The sequence below is a fragment of the Denticeps clupeoides genome, chromosome 13 (genome assembly GCF_900700375.1).
Source record: "Denticeps clupeoides chromosome 13, fDenClu1.1, whole genome shotgun sequence".
NCBI classification, from domain to species: Eukaryota; Metazoa; Chordata; class Actinopteri; order Clupeiformes; family Denticipitidae; genus Denticeps; species Denticeps clupeoides.
In genome coordinates this window covers 15,523,076-15,536,615 of record NC_041719.1, presented here as the reverse complement: position 1 = coordinate 15,536,615, position 13,540 = coordinate 15,523,076, and the positions used below count along the sequence as shown (strand labels likewise).

Genomic DNA, 13,540 nt, shown 5'->3' with positions numbered 1-13,540 from the left:
CACGGAATTCAGAAGAAAAAAAAATATTTCAAAAAAAATAAAACTGAATTTAGGGGAAAAATAAAGTGGATTTCATAGGGCCCTTTTTACTTATAGGAGAGTATTAAATTAAAAAAGTTTTCTGAAATGAGTAGAAGTTGATAGATTTTTTTTCTTGAATCTGAAGCCATGTTTTATTTACTTCTTGTTAGGAGAAGGGTCCAAAGCTAAATGTGCCGTCTAAATGGCAGGTCCGAAGGTGCCAGTGGAAATGATTGACAGACTCTGTTACATCCTTATTAGACTTTTCCCCTCTCTGCCTACCATAATTGCTGACATTTATCCAGTGTTTCATGGTGTTTGCTAATGTATTAAAGCAGCTACTCTCAGAAGGGGTTTGGGGGAAGGTGGGCGTCTACCTTTATGCACCAGCTTATTGGGCCTGCTGGTTGCCTTAGTGACAGGGCTCAGCACTAAGCCCAGACAGAGTCTCTGTGTGATTTGCTGTCTTCAGGTGATGCTCAGCAGGGAGACCGAGCGAGGGCTCTACTTTTTTTTTTTTTTTTTTTTTTTTTTTGCTAACTGCTAATTACGCTAACTCTACTGCTGCACCTATTCTTGTGGACAGAGCGGTCTCTCTTTTGTTGGTCGCTTTCTGTCACCACTCTGCCTTTTTGTGTTGGACAGCCTGTTCTGGCATTGGTCCTAAAATACCTGTTTTAGTTGGTGGGCCTTATAATTAACCACGATAGTAAAGTGCTTTCTTCACTTGTTTTCCTGCTATTTTCTAACCATACTAACACACTGAATACTCAGAATACACTAATTGTATTCTGAGTATTGACATTATTTTATAACTAAAATAATGTCAATGTCATTGACATTATTTTATAACTAAAAGAGCCTGACATTGATCTTATCCCTAAAAGATTCACCTGTCCTGTCTTGTACCAACCCTCCTACCCCTGTTTAAACGAGCGTCACTTCAGCACTACACAATAGATGCAAGGGACCTTAAAATGGGACCAACAGGTGTTTAGGGTGGGGCTTCTTTTTTTCTTCTTTCTTTCTTTCTTTCTCTTTTTCTTTTCCCTTATTTCTGTTGGCCTCCCCTTCTTTATTTTCCTCTTTCTCAGGCTCTGTTGTCCCCTTTCCCCCCTTCAAAGGGCTCTGGAGTAAGGTGCTGTAGGGCAGTGGGTGCCATCAGTGCAGCTGTCAGTGGTAATTATCTCACACTCACAGCCAGGGACCTAATCCAAACACAGCCACTCACAAAACAGAGAAGGAAAGGAGAGGGGAAAAAAGAAACAGAGCGAGTATAAGACTGGGTGAGAGCGAGAGAAGGAATGCCCCCCTACCCTCCCCTGCTTTGCACACAACGTACAAACTCCAGCTCTTCAATGCAAGTGTTAATTAAAAGAATCCAAAAGGAGAGGGACTGCTTGTTTGTGAGGTGCTTGAGAAGAGGGTCAGCAGACGGGTTTGAGGTTGATGACCTCTTCCCCCGCCCAACACGTATCCTGCGGCGGTGAGGCCCTGAACGAGGGAAGCCACGCTCAGCCTGGGCCCATGAGAGCGAAGCGAAGGTCAGGTTGTGAAGGGGCGCTGAACGCTTCATTTCTTCCCCCTACACGAACGTCCTAATCCAAACACTTTATTAGTGCCTGTCTTATGGTCCCCTCAGTACCCCCCCTTTTGACAGGGGAAGCAATAAAGTTTTATTTATACACTTATTGGTGTACTTGAGGAAAATCCTTTCATTGATGGAAATCCAGGGTCACCCCTCAGCAGCTCTTGAGGAGGTTCTCACGTTTGATAGCCACTCCATTAGGCAAAGAGTGCTAGTGTGGCTTAGTCCTAAACTTCAAAGATTACAGGAGAAAATTAAATTTCAATCTTTATTGTCAGGTGATATTTGTTTATGCCCATAAATATTAAATGATGCACTGCATTACTTTGTGTCCAAGACATCAGAAATGTCACAATACTAACAACAATCAGTTGTTGAATCGCATCACCAGGAAACTGTTATAACCTGTAACAGGGTTTATTTGAGTATCATAATTTTTTATTAATGGTTTGTTTATGTAAAACTTGTGATGTGTTATGAACAAATATTTATTGTAGCGATTGCTTTATGAAATGTGATTTTGATGAACTGCCATTTCAACACTAGGATTTTGATCACTTATCTACTTACAAAATTAATGTCTTTTTTTAAAGAGTATTTGAAATTGGCTCTTACCTGCTTTTACATTATTAATATCACAGTTTTTCTTAATTGAATTAGGTTCAAAACATTTTTTATTATCTTTATTTTAAAAACACCCAGGGCAGCTTCTAGACGGGGGAAACCAGATTTCTTGTTTGAATGAGAAAGAATGATTTCTTATTATGGTAATTCACATATTATGTAACACAATAGTACATCATTTTAAGAATTCTGTATGATTATGGTAAAATGACCCCCCCCCCCCCTCCCCATTTCTTAAATGATTTAAATACCCTTAAAGGCAATCTGATACATTAGCACTTTTTTTTGGGGGGGGGGGGTTAAATTGCTCAAGTAGATTTTAGCATCAGGAACAATATAAGGCAATTGTGCTAAGTGTTCACCCTAGGTGTTCCAGTGTCCTTTTCGCTGTACACACCACTGCACACAAGGCTTCTTCTTTTCGCAGCTACTTGCTTGTTTTTAATTAGTGCTGAAAGTCAGGAGAAACACAATATGTCATCTCAATATGTGTGGCCCACGCTACCATGCCAAAGGCCTTCTGGGATGCCTGTTACGAGTTTACAGCATGACTGCAAATAATATTTGCCAGTAGTATGTCTTTATCCTTATATCCCCCATTGGAGCTCTTATTATTCACCCGAAATGTTTTTCTGAAACCCTTTTGGCTTCTTTTTCTTGTTTAAATCTGGCAGCGTTGATTTTTGAATTTTGATAGTTTAAATATTTTGCTATCAGAAAAACAGATCAATTTGTTGGTAATTAAGTCACCTCTGTGATGTATCTGGGACTCTAGCATGAGGTCACATGAAGAGCGATGTGGGAAAACTCCTGCCGGCCTTCTGCTTTTGAAACTCAATTGCCGTTGCTTGTAATCGGCTCTTGATTCAACAATTACCAGCTGGCCTTTGTTGGCCACAGCACCTGACAATAGAAAAGATTACTAACCCCTGCTGCTGTCTTGTCAGGAACCTTTCCTTTCATCTGCACATGTGTCAATCATACCGTTAGCTCCAGACTACTGCTCCTCCAGCTTTCCTCCCCTTACCCCACGTGGCTAGCAAACTAATAATACTTGTTTCAGAAATTGCCACTCATGTGGACCTGATTAAAATAAAACCACTGTAGCAATCAGATGCAATATTGACAGTTTTATGTCTGTATACATATCAAAACATAATTTATGAATTAGAGTTAAATTATATTTAAATTGTAATATTTTCAAGACATTGGTTTTGTTATGGTCTTGTTTTTATTTTTTGACAGTTTGAGGGTTTCTCAAGTTGACCACATTTCTTTACTTCTAATTAAAAGATCTCACACTAATACTTAAACGGAATTTGTGTAAATTATGAATAGTGATCTTTTGTAATGACGTTTTTTTTTTTTTTTTTGCTTTCTGGTGCCAACTCCTAGATTTAGATTTAGAAGCAGTCAGTGTGGCTCCGCACCTGAAGAGCAGTAGAAGGTGCAGGATATGAACATGCACAGGACCCCAGCTCCGTCACTGCCCTGGGGAGGCCAGCGGGCCAGGCTGCCTTTAATGAGTCCCTTCAGTGCTGCTACCCGCTGACATTTTGGCGTGCTGTTTTGGGAGCTAACGAGTACGCCTCCCCGCCATCTAGCAGATGCTTCACTGCATTAGCATTACCAGACTGCCCAAGTTCAGCTGCATAGAATATAGCGGGCCTTTTAATAAATGATTACTTAAAGAATAAGAAATGATGCAGATGCACGTGTAAGAGAGATGTGTTTAACCGAACACCGTATTGGCCCTCTTGTTCCCCAGATGACTCTGGCTGCCTCTGGGATCAGCTTTCCCTGCCATCACCTCAGCGTGTGCCGGAGATCCTCCCCAGCCAACGCCCAGGAGCAGACTGAGGAGGTGCCTGGACCTCTCCTCCTCATCCCTGCTCCTCCTCACTCACCACTAACGACTTCCACTTAACTGTAGCCAACCTCCACACATCGTGCTCCCCACTCCCACATGCACGAAAACACTTATGCAATGTAGATGAAACTAAGCTGCAACATGTAATCATTTATAGCATCAGTTCATTCTATAATGATTTAAGAGAAAATTGTGGCAATTTGAATTTCTCTAAATGTCTGACAGTGCACAGATGTCCACATGGTAAGTGACAGTGAAGGGGACGACTTTGAGGATGCGTCAGAGTTCGGTGTGGACGAGGCGGAAATTTTTGGAATGGGAAGCTCAGGTTGTCGGAAGTCACCAATGAGTGAGTACAACAACTGAGATGATGTGATACTTCCTGTTCTTTCTCACCCTCACATGGGGTCCATGGGGCTTTTATAATCTCTGGGATGGGAGTAGCCAACGGCTACCATTGTCCTCCTGATGGAGACACTTAGCCCTGTGTTGCTCCAGGGGGACCGAACCTGTAATTACCAAATAGAAGGCGCTTCGCGTAGGAGTGACAGATAAACAAACTCATACAAACAAATGTAAATGTATGGCTTTTGTTTTTCCAGGGCTTAAAGTTGCTGTTAGTTAATGCCTCCTTCTGTTTTCAGTGCCAGAAAACTGTGAGAATGAGGGCGAAGCCTTACTGCACTTTACATCTGAGTTTTCCACACGGTGAGTCATTTCAGGGGTCAAATTTAAGATTGTTGCATTCTTAGAACAATGACTTTGTTCAGTTTATATGATTTACAAAGTGATGAGTGTGTGTGTTTCTGCAGATATGGAGATTGCCATCCAGTATTCTTTATCGGCTCTTTGGAGGCAGCTTCTCAAGAGGCCTTCTACGGCAAAGCCAGAGATGTATGCACCCCCAACTTCCATTTCTGAATCAACCTCATTGTCACTAATCATCATAGGTCTGAGACTGAGGACATTTTCACACTTTTAAATTCAACTTTAAAACACTTGAACTTCTTACCAACGTTTTGAGTGCCTCTAATTGGTTAATTTACAGCAGTTTTCCCCCATAATCCTGGCTCTCTCCACTTTCCAACTCTCTATTCCAACAGCTGAGGCATTATTTTTAGCACCTTTCCTTGGTTTCTCTCCGCCACGTCCTCATGCGGAGGCTTGTATCAACTGACAGCTTGTGTGGATTACAGTCTTATTAGAATGGGAAGATGCGCGCAAGATGTTTGGGGGGTTTTAGACCATGAGGCGATGGCTGGGCTGGCCCCTCGCCGCCATCCCAGCTGATCTATTCTCCTCTATAAGCCCCCTCAATATGGACTCCCCTCCCCTCTCCTCCCAGTCTCGCCTATAGGCTCTACACAGTGTCAGTGGAAGAATAAAACCAATATGAAAAGGACCGACTACTGACCCTATTCTCTTTTCTTCCTGTTTTTCTTTCTCCCTATCTCTATGTTTGAGATGATGAGCTGGGCATAAACCCTCTTGTGTCTTCATCCCCCTCTGCACTCTTCGCAGACAGGGAGAGTCCTGCAGCAGCCCTCTGTGGCCCACTTTTCTTGATAGAATTGGTCTAAATCTCTGGCTCAACTGCCTGTTCATTAGGTAGCTATTGGAAGGGAGCAGATTTGTGGAGGAGGAGGAGGTGGAGGAGGACAGTCTCACTCTCAAAGGCTAGCAGGGGCTAATCACTAAGTAAAACACTACATTTGATGAAGTGTTTCTGGAATGGGGCTGCTGGGGGCGAGGGACGCAGCTGAATCCACCCTTAATGAAAATGCTCAGGGCCCTCCAGCTCATCCAGGAGGATCAGCCTGTAAGGCCCTGCTGACAGGCCACCCATCACTGCCAAGGCTTCCCCCCTCCAAATCCCCTTAACGTGTGGTTAATCACAGTAACCCCGCACTCGCTTTCAGCGCAGAGACCTATCAAAATTCATAGCCGCGGCTGAAGATGGCTTTTTATCCCGATGAGCCCTGCGCTCTTGTGCGAGGTAGATGGCAAATAAAGCCGAGCTCGAGATCATCCGGAGTAGACGTTGCTGTTGCCTGAACGAAAAGAAGACATCACGAGTTTATTCTTAATGATAAATGAGCTGAAAGGGTCCTTATTAATGTTTGTATATTTGTAAAAGTTTCCTTTTCAATGCGAGCTGGCATAATGCACACCCCACCTTTTGACAACCTAATAAATATGTCGTAGCCGACCAGACTAATTCTCTCGACTTGCACTTTTCCGCTGAAAGCGCACCGACGGGGATTTATTTTGGTTAGTGAAGTGCCATCTGTTAAAGCATTGATCCGTATGTGTGTTCCCACTGCTTTGGGGGTCAGGAGAGCGGTAATATGAGCTCTTCATTTCCACATGTTTGCTTTTCAACAGGCTGCGGTGGGCGATCGCTTTCACCGCGCTTTTGTTTTTTTTCTCTTCTGGCTCCCCCATCACGTTCACCCGTAATTAAAAACGTCCTCTTAACTAACTCAAACACATATTCTTGTTAAAACAGATGCTTGTCAATAAAAATAAAGGCATATGGCTGTCTCGGCAAGATGTGTCTGCATTAGCCTGCAGGTGCGTGTGCGCCGCATTTTGGACGCCATCGGTTTGCATAATAATGAAGTACCCCGTTACGGATCTGAACAAATGCATCTTTGTAATTATTTGTTTAGGCGTGGGCCTGTGTAACTCGACCAATCTGCGTAAATCCCCACCGGAGGCAGAGCCGACCGGGTTTGATGCCCTCTCGGTTTTTCCACAGGTTGACGGCCCCTCAGATAGCAAATGAGGTCTCTTGTCAGTCGCCGCTCACCTGTACTAGAGAACCCGCACTCATGTTCCACATAATCATTAGTTGCGTGTCACAGGCACAAATCAAGTGGGCTGCGGACTGGGTCGTGTTCCTCGTGCCGGATAGCACCCCGAGCGAAAACGAATGTGAAAATGCCCGCTGTCCCAGTCACAGGATCGTTTTTCCTCCCTCCCGCTCCTTCCCGTCGCCTCCTTGTCTTCGCCTGCCAGGTCCAACACCGGTAACAGGTGGGCCGCATGCCTCTCGCCCTCCCAAATGCCAAGGGCTTTTGGGTCAGTTTCTCCACGTCGAACCAAACCTGGTAATTTGGCTGCGAGCGTCAATTCTTCTTTTGCCAAAGGAATGGCTGCACAAAAGATGTGACGAGCTATGAATGGAGCGGAGGAACAATTGGATGAAAGTAGAAGGGATGGGCAGAGTGTAAGAAGGGGGTTGTCAAACGAGGATGTTATTATAGAGTGGCCGTCTGTCTTTCTTTTTAAGACTCCATCTCTCTCTCTCACTCTTTCTGGTTTTGGTCTTCAGCACTGCCAGAGGTCAGAGAGTGAGGTGGGCGGGGGTGGCGGCGACTGCACCCCTTTCGTGACTTTTATCAGAAGAAGAGATTCCTTATACATTTTGTTTCTACTGGAAGCTTGTGTGTCTCGTTCTTCTTTAAAAGAGGGTGGAAGAAAAAAAAAACCTCCCTCGCCAGACTGAATGTGCTTGTCTTCTCAGCGTGAGTGTTTAATCTTTTCAGGGTCCTGAATTGGGCCACTGAATGAGACCGGGCTCCTTCCCGCTAGGAGCCGTCGGCCTTATTCTAAACCGCTAATCGTTGAGCAAACACAGCAGTGTTCGCACTCCCATTCCTTTCTCTTACACCCACCACAATATACTGCAAACTTCTTTTTCTTCTTCTTTTTAAACTTTCCCTGTTTTTCTGTCGCTCTTTGGGCTTTTATGACAACCCCCACCCCTCCCAGACAGCCATGAGAAATTGCTCTGACGTGGGATTGAGCGCTGACGTGGGGAGAGTGGTGTTTGAGAACTCTGTCATTTCACGGGGTTTATTTCCTACATCATTTGAAGAACCCCCTTTATTTTTATTTGTTCCTTTTTTTTTAATTTTTTTTTTTATATACACCCATGGGTTGTGTTTGTTTTTTAATTAGTTTGTCAGTTTCCTGGCGCATCTGTGGCTTCATATGACTGTCGTCTATATCTGTGGATTTAGAGCTTCGCCAATATTGTCAGCCCCATGCTGCTAACCTGAGGAGGCGGAAGAAGGGCACTGGCATTTGATGCAAAATAAACAGAGTGATTTGTTGGGTTTTGTTGTGCCATTGGCTGCCTCACTGAAAAGTTTTATTTACTCCCCTGTTCGCTTGATTTGGTTGGGTATTTGCTCGGCACAAGGTTTGGCCTTTCCGACTGCGGGTGTTCTCTCCCTGCTTACGGTTTACAGCCGGTGGTGGTCACGTTAAAGCCATGTAAACCTTCTCTGCTGGCCTGAGGAACCACGCGTACCTTGGTGCATATGTGCTGGGACCGTCAAAGCCTTAACACTGCGTTCAGACCCAAAGGGGTTTCTAGGAACGTTCTTAATTTTTGGAGGGTAAAATGTTACCTAATTTGTATATTTTAGCTGAAATGCATTGAGACTTGCATTGATCTGCAAGTGCAAGTCTCAGCATAATATATTCAATACAAGCAAAATGCTCTGTAGTGTTGGATTGTTTTATAGATTATTTGTTTTACACATACATATAACTGTTTAAAAAATGGTAAAATACTTTTTTTTTTTTTTTTTTTTTACAATTTTGACTGCTTCCCACTATTAAATCGTTATTTTAGTGGCAAGGGTTAAACTTTTGAGGAAGTGAACACAGCTATACAAGTAAAAACAATGGTGTTAACAATGGTGGGTGTGTGGCTAATCTTAATTTCTAAAGGTGGGAGTAACGTAGAAACAAATAACTTTTGTTTTGTGAGGACTCTAGAGAGTTACAAGTAATTAGTAACTAACTGCCAAAAAGGAAGGGGCAAAAGCATTTAATTGCAGTGTGCAGTAAGTACGTAGCAACATGTCATGGATTACGACTCTGTGATGTCGATTCTGTTGAATAAATTGCTAATTTCTTCTTTTTCTGTCTTTTCATGTCTCCCTGCTTTACAGAGGAAGCTGCTGGCCATCTACCTCCATAATGACGAGAGTGTGCTTAGCAACGTTTTCTGCTCCCAGATGATGTGTGCCGAGTCCATTGTCTCTTATCTGAGCCAAAACTTCACCACATGGGCCTGGGATGTCACTAAAGAAGCCAACAAAGCCAGGTAGGACATCCCGCGCCAGTTCTCTCCTCCTCGCTCACGCTGAATTCCTCATATCCATTGAAGTCTGGTGAGGGTTGTAGGGATTTTCACGCCGAATGGATAATATCTTAATAGGTGAAATTTCACCCTCCTCCCTCCTGCTGTAACCCCTCCTCCTTTTCTTCCCTCCTTTCCCTCTTTTCTTCATTGGGAGTGTTAACAAAAGCAGTTGTGTTTGCACTCTGAGGCCCCAATTGGGCAATCTGTTCTAATCTGGACCAATAATGGCTCAGTGAGGCAAGAGGCTCAGAAGGAGGCTCCCGTCATTTCATCAGCCCTGCCGAGATCTTTTGCTCTTCAAATCTCCGCCAACACTTCAGCTCCGGCCGCATTGATGAACCAAAACAGAGCACGGCCCGACGCGTCAACGCATAACAAGTGCCCTCCATGTTTGAGACGGCCAGTTGTTTTTAGTTGGTTAAAACCCCACCAGTCCCAAGCAGTGGCCCAGGTGCACGTGAAGGTGGAAGGGCCACGGCCGGCATCCAGATGGAGACTTGATTAGGGCTCAGCAGCAGGCCTGGCTCCGGGGCAGGGCACAGCACTTTCCCTTCCACTAGGCTTCACCGCTAAAGCCCACCCCCTGGAAGGAGACGTTTAAGAAAAGATGTGATTGGGGAGGGATGTGGCTAGGGGGACAGGCTCAGGCCCACTGACCCCACTGCTGTTTGATTTCCTTTCGGGCGGCGGCGAGGCTTTTTGGAAAGGGGGGGTATTCCTGCAGCTCACTCAGCTCTCTTTCTCTTTTTAGCTTTTTGCCCCAGCTGAGTCTTTTATTGCAGATTAAAGGCAGGCAACATCTGGAGCTTTTCAGAGCGCTCGCCGCTAAACACTTTTTTTTTTTTTTCTTGATCGTTCGTAAATGCGCACACACACACGTGCGCACACACTTTTTTTTTTTCCACCCACATTCTCACGCTCCCAGGTTGAGCTTGACTGAGTGGTGATTGGCATTAGTGACAGTGGCTATTAAAGCAGCATACTAACTCCCTCAGCCCCGGTATGTTAAAAGCAGCCCAGGAATTCTCACCAGCCTTTTATCTTAATTGATTAATTATGCATAAAATCAGATCTGAGAACTTTGTGCCAGTGTAATTGTCACCCATGGGAAATACATGTAAAACTCCACAGTGACACCTAAATGCATACATTTGATTAACTGATATAATTTCTGCATACTTTGTGAGCTATGCACGGGCAATTTTTCGAGTGATTGAGCAATTCAAACTTTCAGTTTGAATTATCACACAGTTCACGCTTTTAGAAAAAGTGGCATAAATAAGGTTTTCCGATGTACCATGTTTTTCCCCATAAAATTGTACTTTTTAAATAGATTTAGAAGTGATCTTTTATTTTCTAATGATTTGTGGAATACCATGTTTAAGAAGTGGCAAAAATTATTAATGCTTTTAATAAATGTATTTAATAATAAAAAAAAAATCCATTTTAGGTTATCATTCTAAATGAACCTGGAATTTCTGTGTACTATAATTTCCGTTAATGATTGTCATGTGAATTTGAGCATCTTCCTTTTTAAGACTAAAACTCATTAGCACAGAAAGTATCTTTTTGCCTGTTGCATCATGCGCAGCTCACCTGTCGGCTGGAAGGTGTTCAGTCACACCGGACTGTTTTGAGTTTGACTCGGCCTGACAGCTTGGGGAAACATTATCATTCTAATGTCTGAGGAGTGAGCCTGACATGTATTGATTGTGTCATTTTCACCACTGCAGCGACCTTCATCTGAACTCATGAAATCAGAGCAGGTGTTTCCTCACCAAAAAAAAGAAGAAGAAAAACATCTCCCTCAAGGAAGTTCTCACATCTGGGTTCTTATTCTAACCTGTAATTATTCTGCTAATGTTGTATTCTACCCGAATCACCCAAACCCGGTTTCCTACAGGTCTGCAGTAATTTGGTTAATTCCTTTGTTGTTTGTAACAGGAGCTTCGTCAGGGTGTTGGGTTGACTCTTAAGTTGCTGGCTAGGAATGGCTTAGTCTCTGTACTGTTTCACTGGCCTGAGCAGCTTGGGTTTCTCCAGAGCCTTTTGGCAATTGTCCTGCTGTACTGCAGGACTGGTTAGAATTACGCAGGGTTCCCATTGTTTCTGGTCAGGCCCAGTTTAGATCCTTCCTAACCCAAATAGGGCAAAGAAAGGCTAAAGAACCGGGTTTTGCGATAAAGACAGGGCCTGGGTATTGTCGTTGGTCCTGATAATAGTAGGGGTGTGTTCGCTAGCCTGCAGCCCTCTCCTCAACCCCTTTTTTGGGCAGTTTCCAGGTTGTGACAGACAGGAGTTTGTGTTTTTGCTCTCTTTACTTTTCCCACAAACAGTAAACGATGGTAGTGGTTTTAATAAATGGTTTTTGGACTTGTCTCTGCCATGTGCAGTTTTAAAAAATATGTTATAAACCCACAAACGCACTGTAGCACGTGACATAACATGCACGTATTCTTCACACCACTGTTTCCACTGTAGTTTTTGTCTTTATAAATCTATATTTTATTTCATTATTTCTCTTTTCTCGTACGCTCCTAGACAGATGTTTTTTTCTTCTTCTTCTTCCTTCCACCAACTTTGAAAATTCATGATGGCTAATGAATAAGTCCATGCCATTCTCCTCACTCTCTACTGTTCCCCCTGACCTGCTCACGCCCAGACGTTCCATTACTACTTTATTTTACCAGCCAGTTATTAAAGCACATCTTATTAAAAGCAGAGGCGGGGGAGACTAATCTATATTTGCAGTCAGTCTATAGCGCTTCATTAATATTATGACATTTACAGTGAGCCCGGAGGCTCTGCCTGCTACCCTTTTCCTTCGCTTGAAATGTTAATTTAAAAGTTCTGTCTTTGTAATGGAATAAGAAATCCTCGCTGCCCTATCAAATTCATCACGACTGGTGAGGAATACTAATTTCTGCTGCTCAGCCATTGTTAGCGGAGGGCGACGAGTCTGCGGGAATAAAAGGCAGAATTGGTTTTAAAGTCCCTTAATGCACTGGGCCTGTGTGTGCCTTCCTCTGGAGTTAGATGTTTGAAGATACCCCCCTCCTCCTGCTCATCTTCTGTGCCCCCCGTCTTTCTTGTTTTCACCCCCTTTTTCTCCCCTTATTTTTCTTTTGTAGACTCCTCACCATGTGCACACGGCACTTTGGCAGTGTGGTGGCACAGACCATCCGAACGTATAAAACCGATCAGTTCCCCCTACTTCTAATCGTCATGGGCAAGAGGACATCAAACGAAGTTTTAAATGTCATTCAAGGTAATGAGCCCAACTGCAATTAAAACCTCTTCACACCCTGTCGCTGCTCTTAAACATCGGACCTTTGAGAACGAGGGAAAAATATGAAGTTTGTGTAAAAGTGTGTAATTTTCATGCATAAATGTATGTGTGTTTAAGGTAACACAACAGTGGACGAATTGATGATGAGGCTAATGGGGGCGATGGAAATTTTCACAGCCCAGCAGCAAGAGGACATTAAAGATGAGGTGAGAGGAAGAAGGAAATGAGATGGGCAATCTAAAGCCAGACACAGAGCTAGTCAGAAGCCACTGTGACACACGGGCATGCTGGGACATTGGGATGTATTGAGGACACCACACAGCCTAGACAGGAAAGAACATTACAAATGCCCACTTTTGTCTGAGATTAAAAAGCAAGCAAACCATTCAGTTGCCATTTGACTAAAGGGTGACCTGTCTGCGGTATTCACAGGACAAGCAGGGTACGGACTTTGTGCACTTATAGCCTTTGCAGACTCTGCCTTCTATAATCCAATATAAACACAACAAAAGAGACTTAAAAGCGTTACACTCCCAAAAGAGTGTAAAACAATGACACTGTGACTTTCATCTTTAGACCAGCGAAACCAGACAGTAACAAGAGCTCTCTGTGCACCACAGGAAAGTGGCCATTGTCACCCAACTACTAACCAGTTCTGTAGGCACAATTCCACAGTGAAAAGCCAGGGTAGATTATAATACATTCTTTACTTTAGAAATACAATATTAGAGAGAGAGAGAGAGAGAGTGTGTGTGTGTGTGTGTGTGTGTGTGTATATAGAGAGAGAGTATTTCTAAAGTAAAGTATGTATTATAGTGTATTTCATCTACCCTGGCCTTTATATAGATATATAATATATATATATATATACTATATAGTAAATTATGCTATATATTTTTTTGGTATAAAATAATATATATATAGTGTGCATAATATATAAATTTGTTGAACCGGTTTCAGACTTTTTCAGTTTGTATATAAGCT

The 13,540-nt window shown here is 43.2% G+C and overlaps 1 protein-coding gene across 1 annotated transcript in view; it reads left to right on the top strand.

The window, feature by feature from the left end:
- Positions 1-13,540, top strand: part of faf1 (Fas (TNFRSF6) associated factor 1) — a 63,263-nt gene that overhangs the window by 34,281 nt on the left and 15,442 nt on the right. The window contains exons 9-15 of the mRNA XM_029000540.1: positions 4,002-4,097; positions 4,329-4,452; positions 4,748-4,811; positions 4,916-4,997; positions 9,074-9,228; positions 12,399-12,535; positions 12,674-12,762. Of these exons, the coding sequence (XP_028856373.1) occupies positions 4,002-4,097; positions 4,329-4,452; positions 4,748-4,811; positions 4,916-4,997; positions 9,074-9,228; positions 12,399-12,535; positions 12,674-12,762 (747 nt within the window). The remainder of the gene's footprint in view (positions 1-4,001; positions 4,098-4,328; positions 4,453-4,747; positions 4,812-4,915; positions 4,998-9,073; positions 9,229-12,398; positions 12,536-12,673; positions 12,763-13,540) is intronic.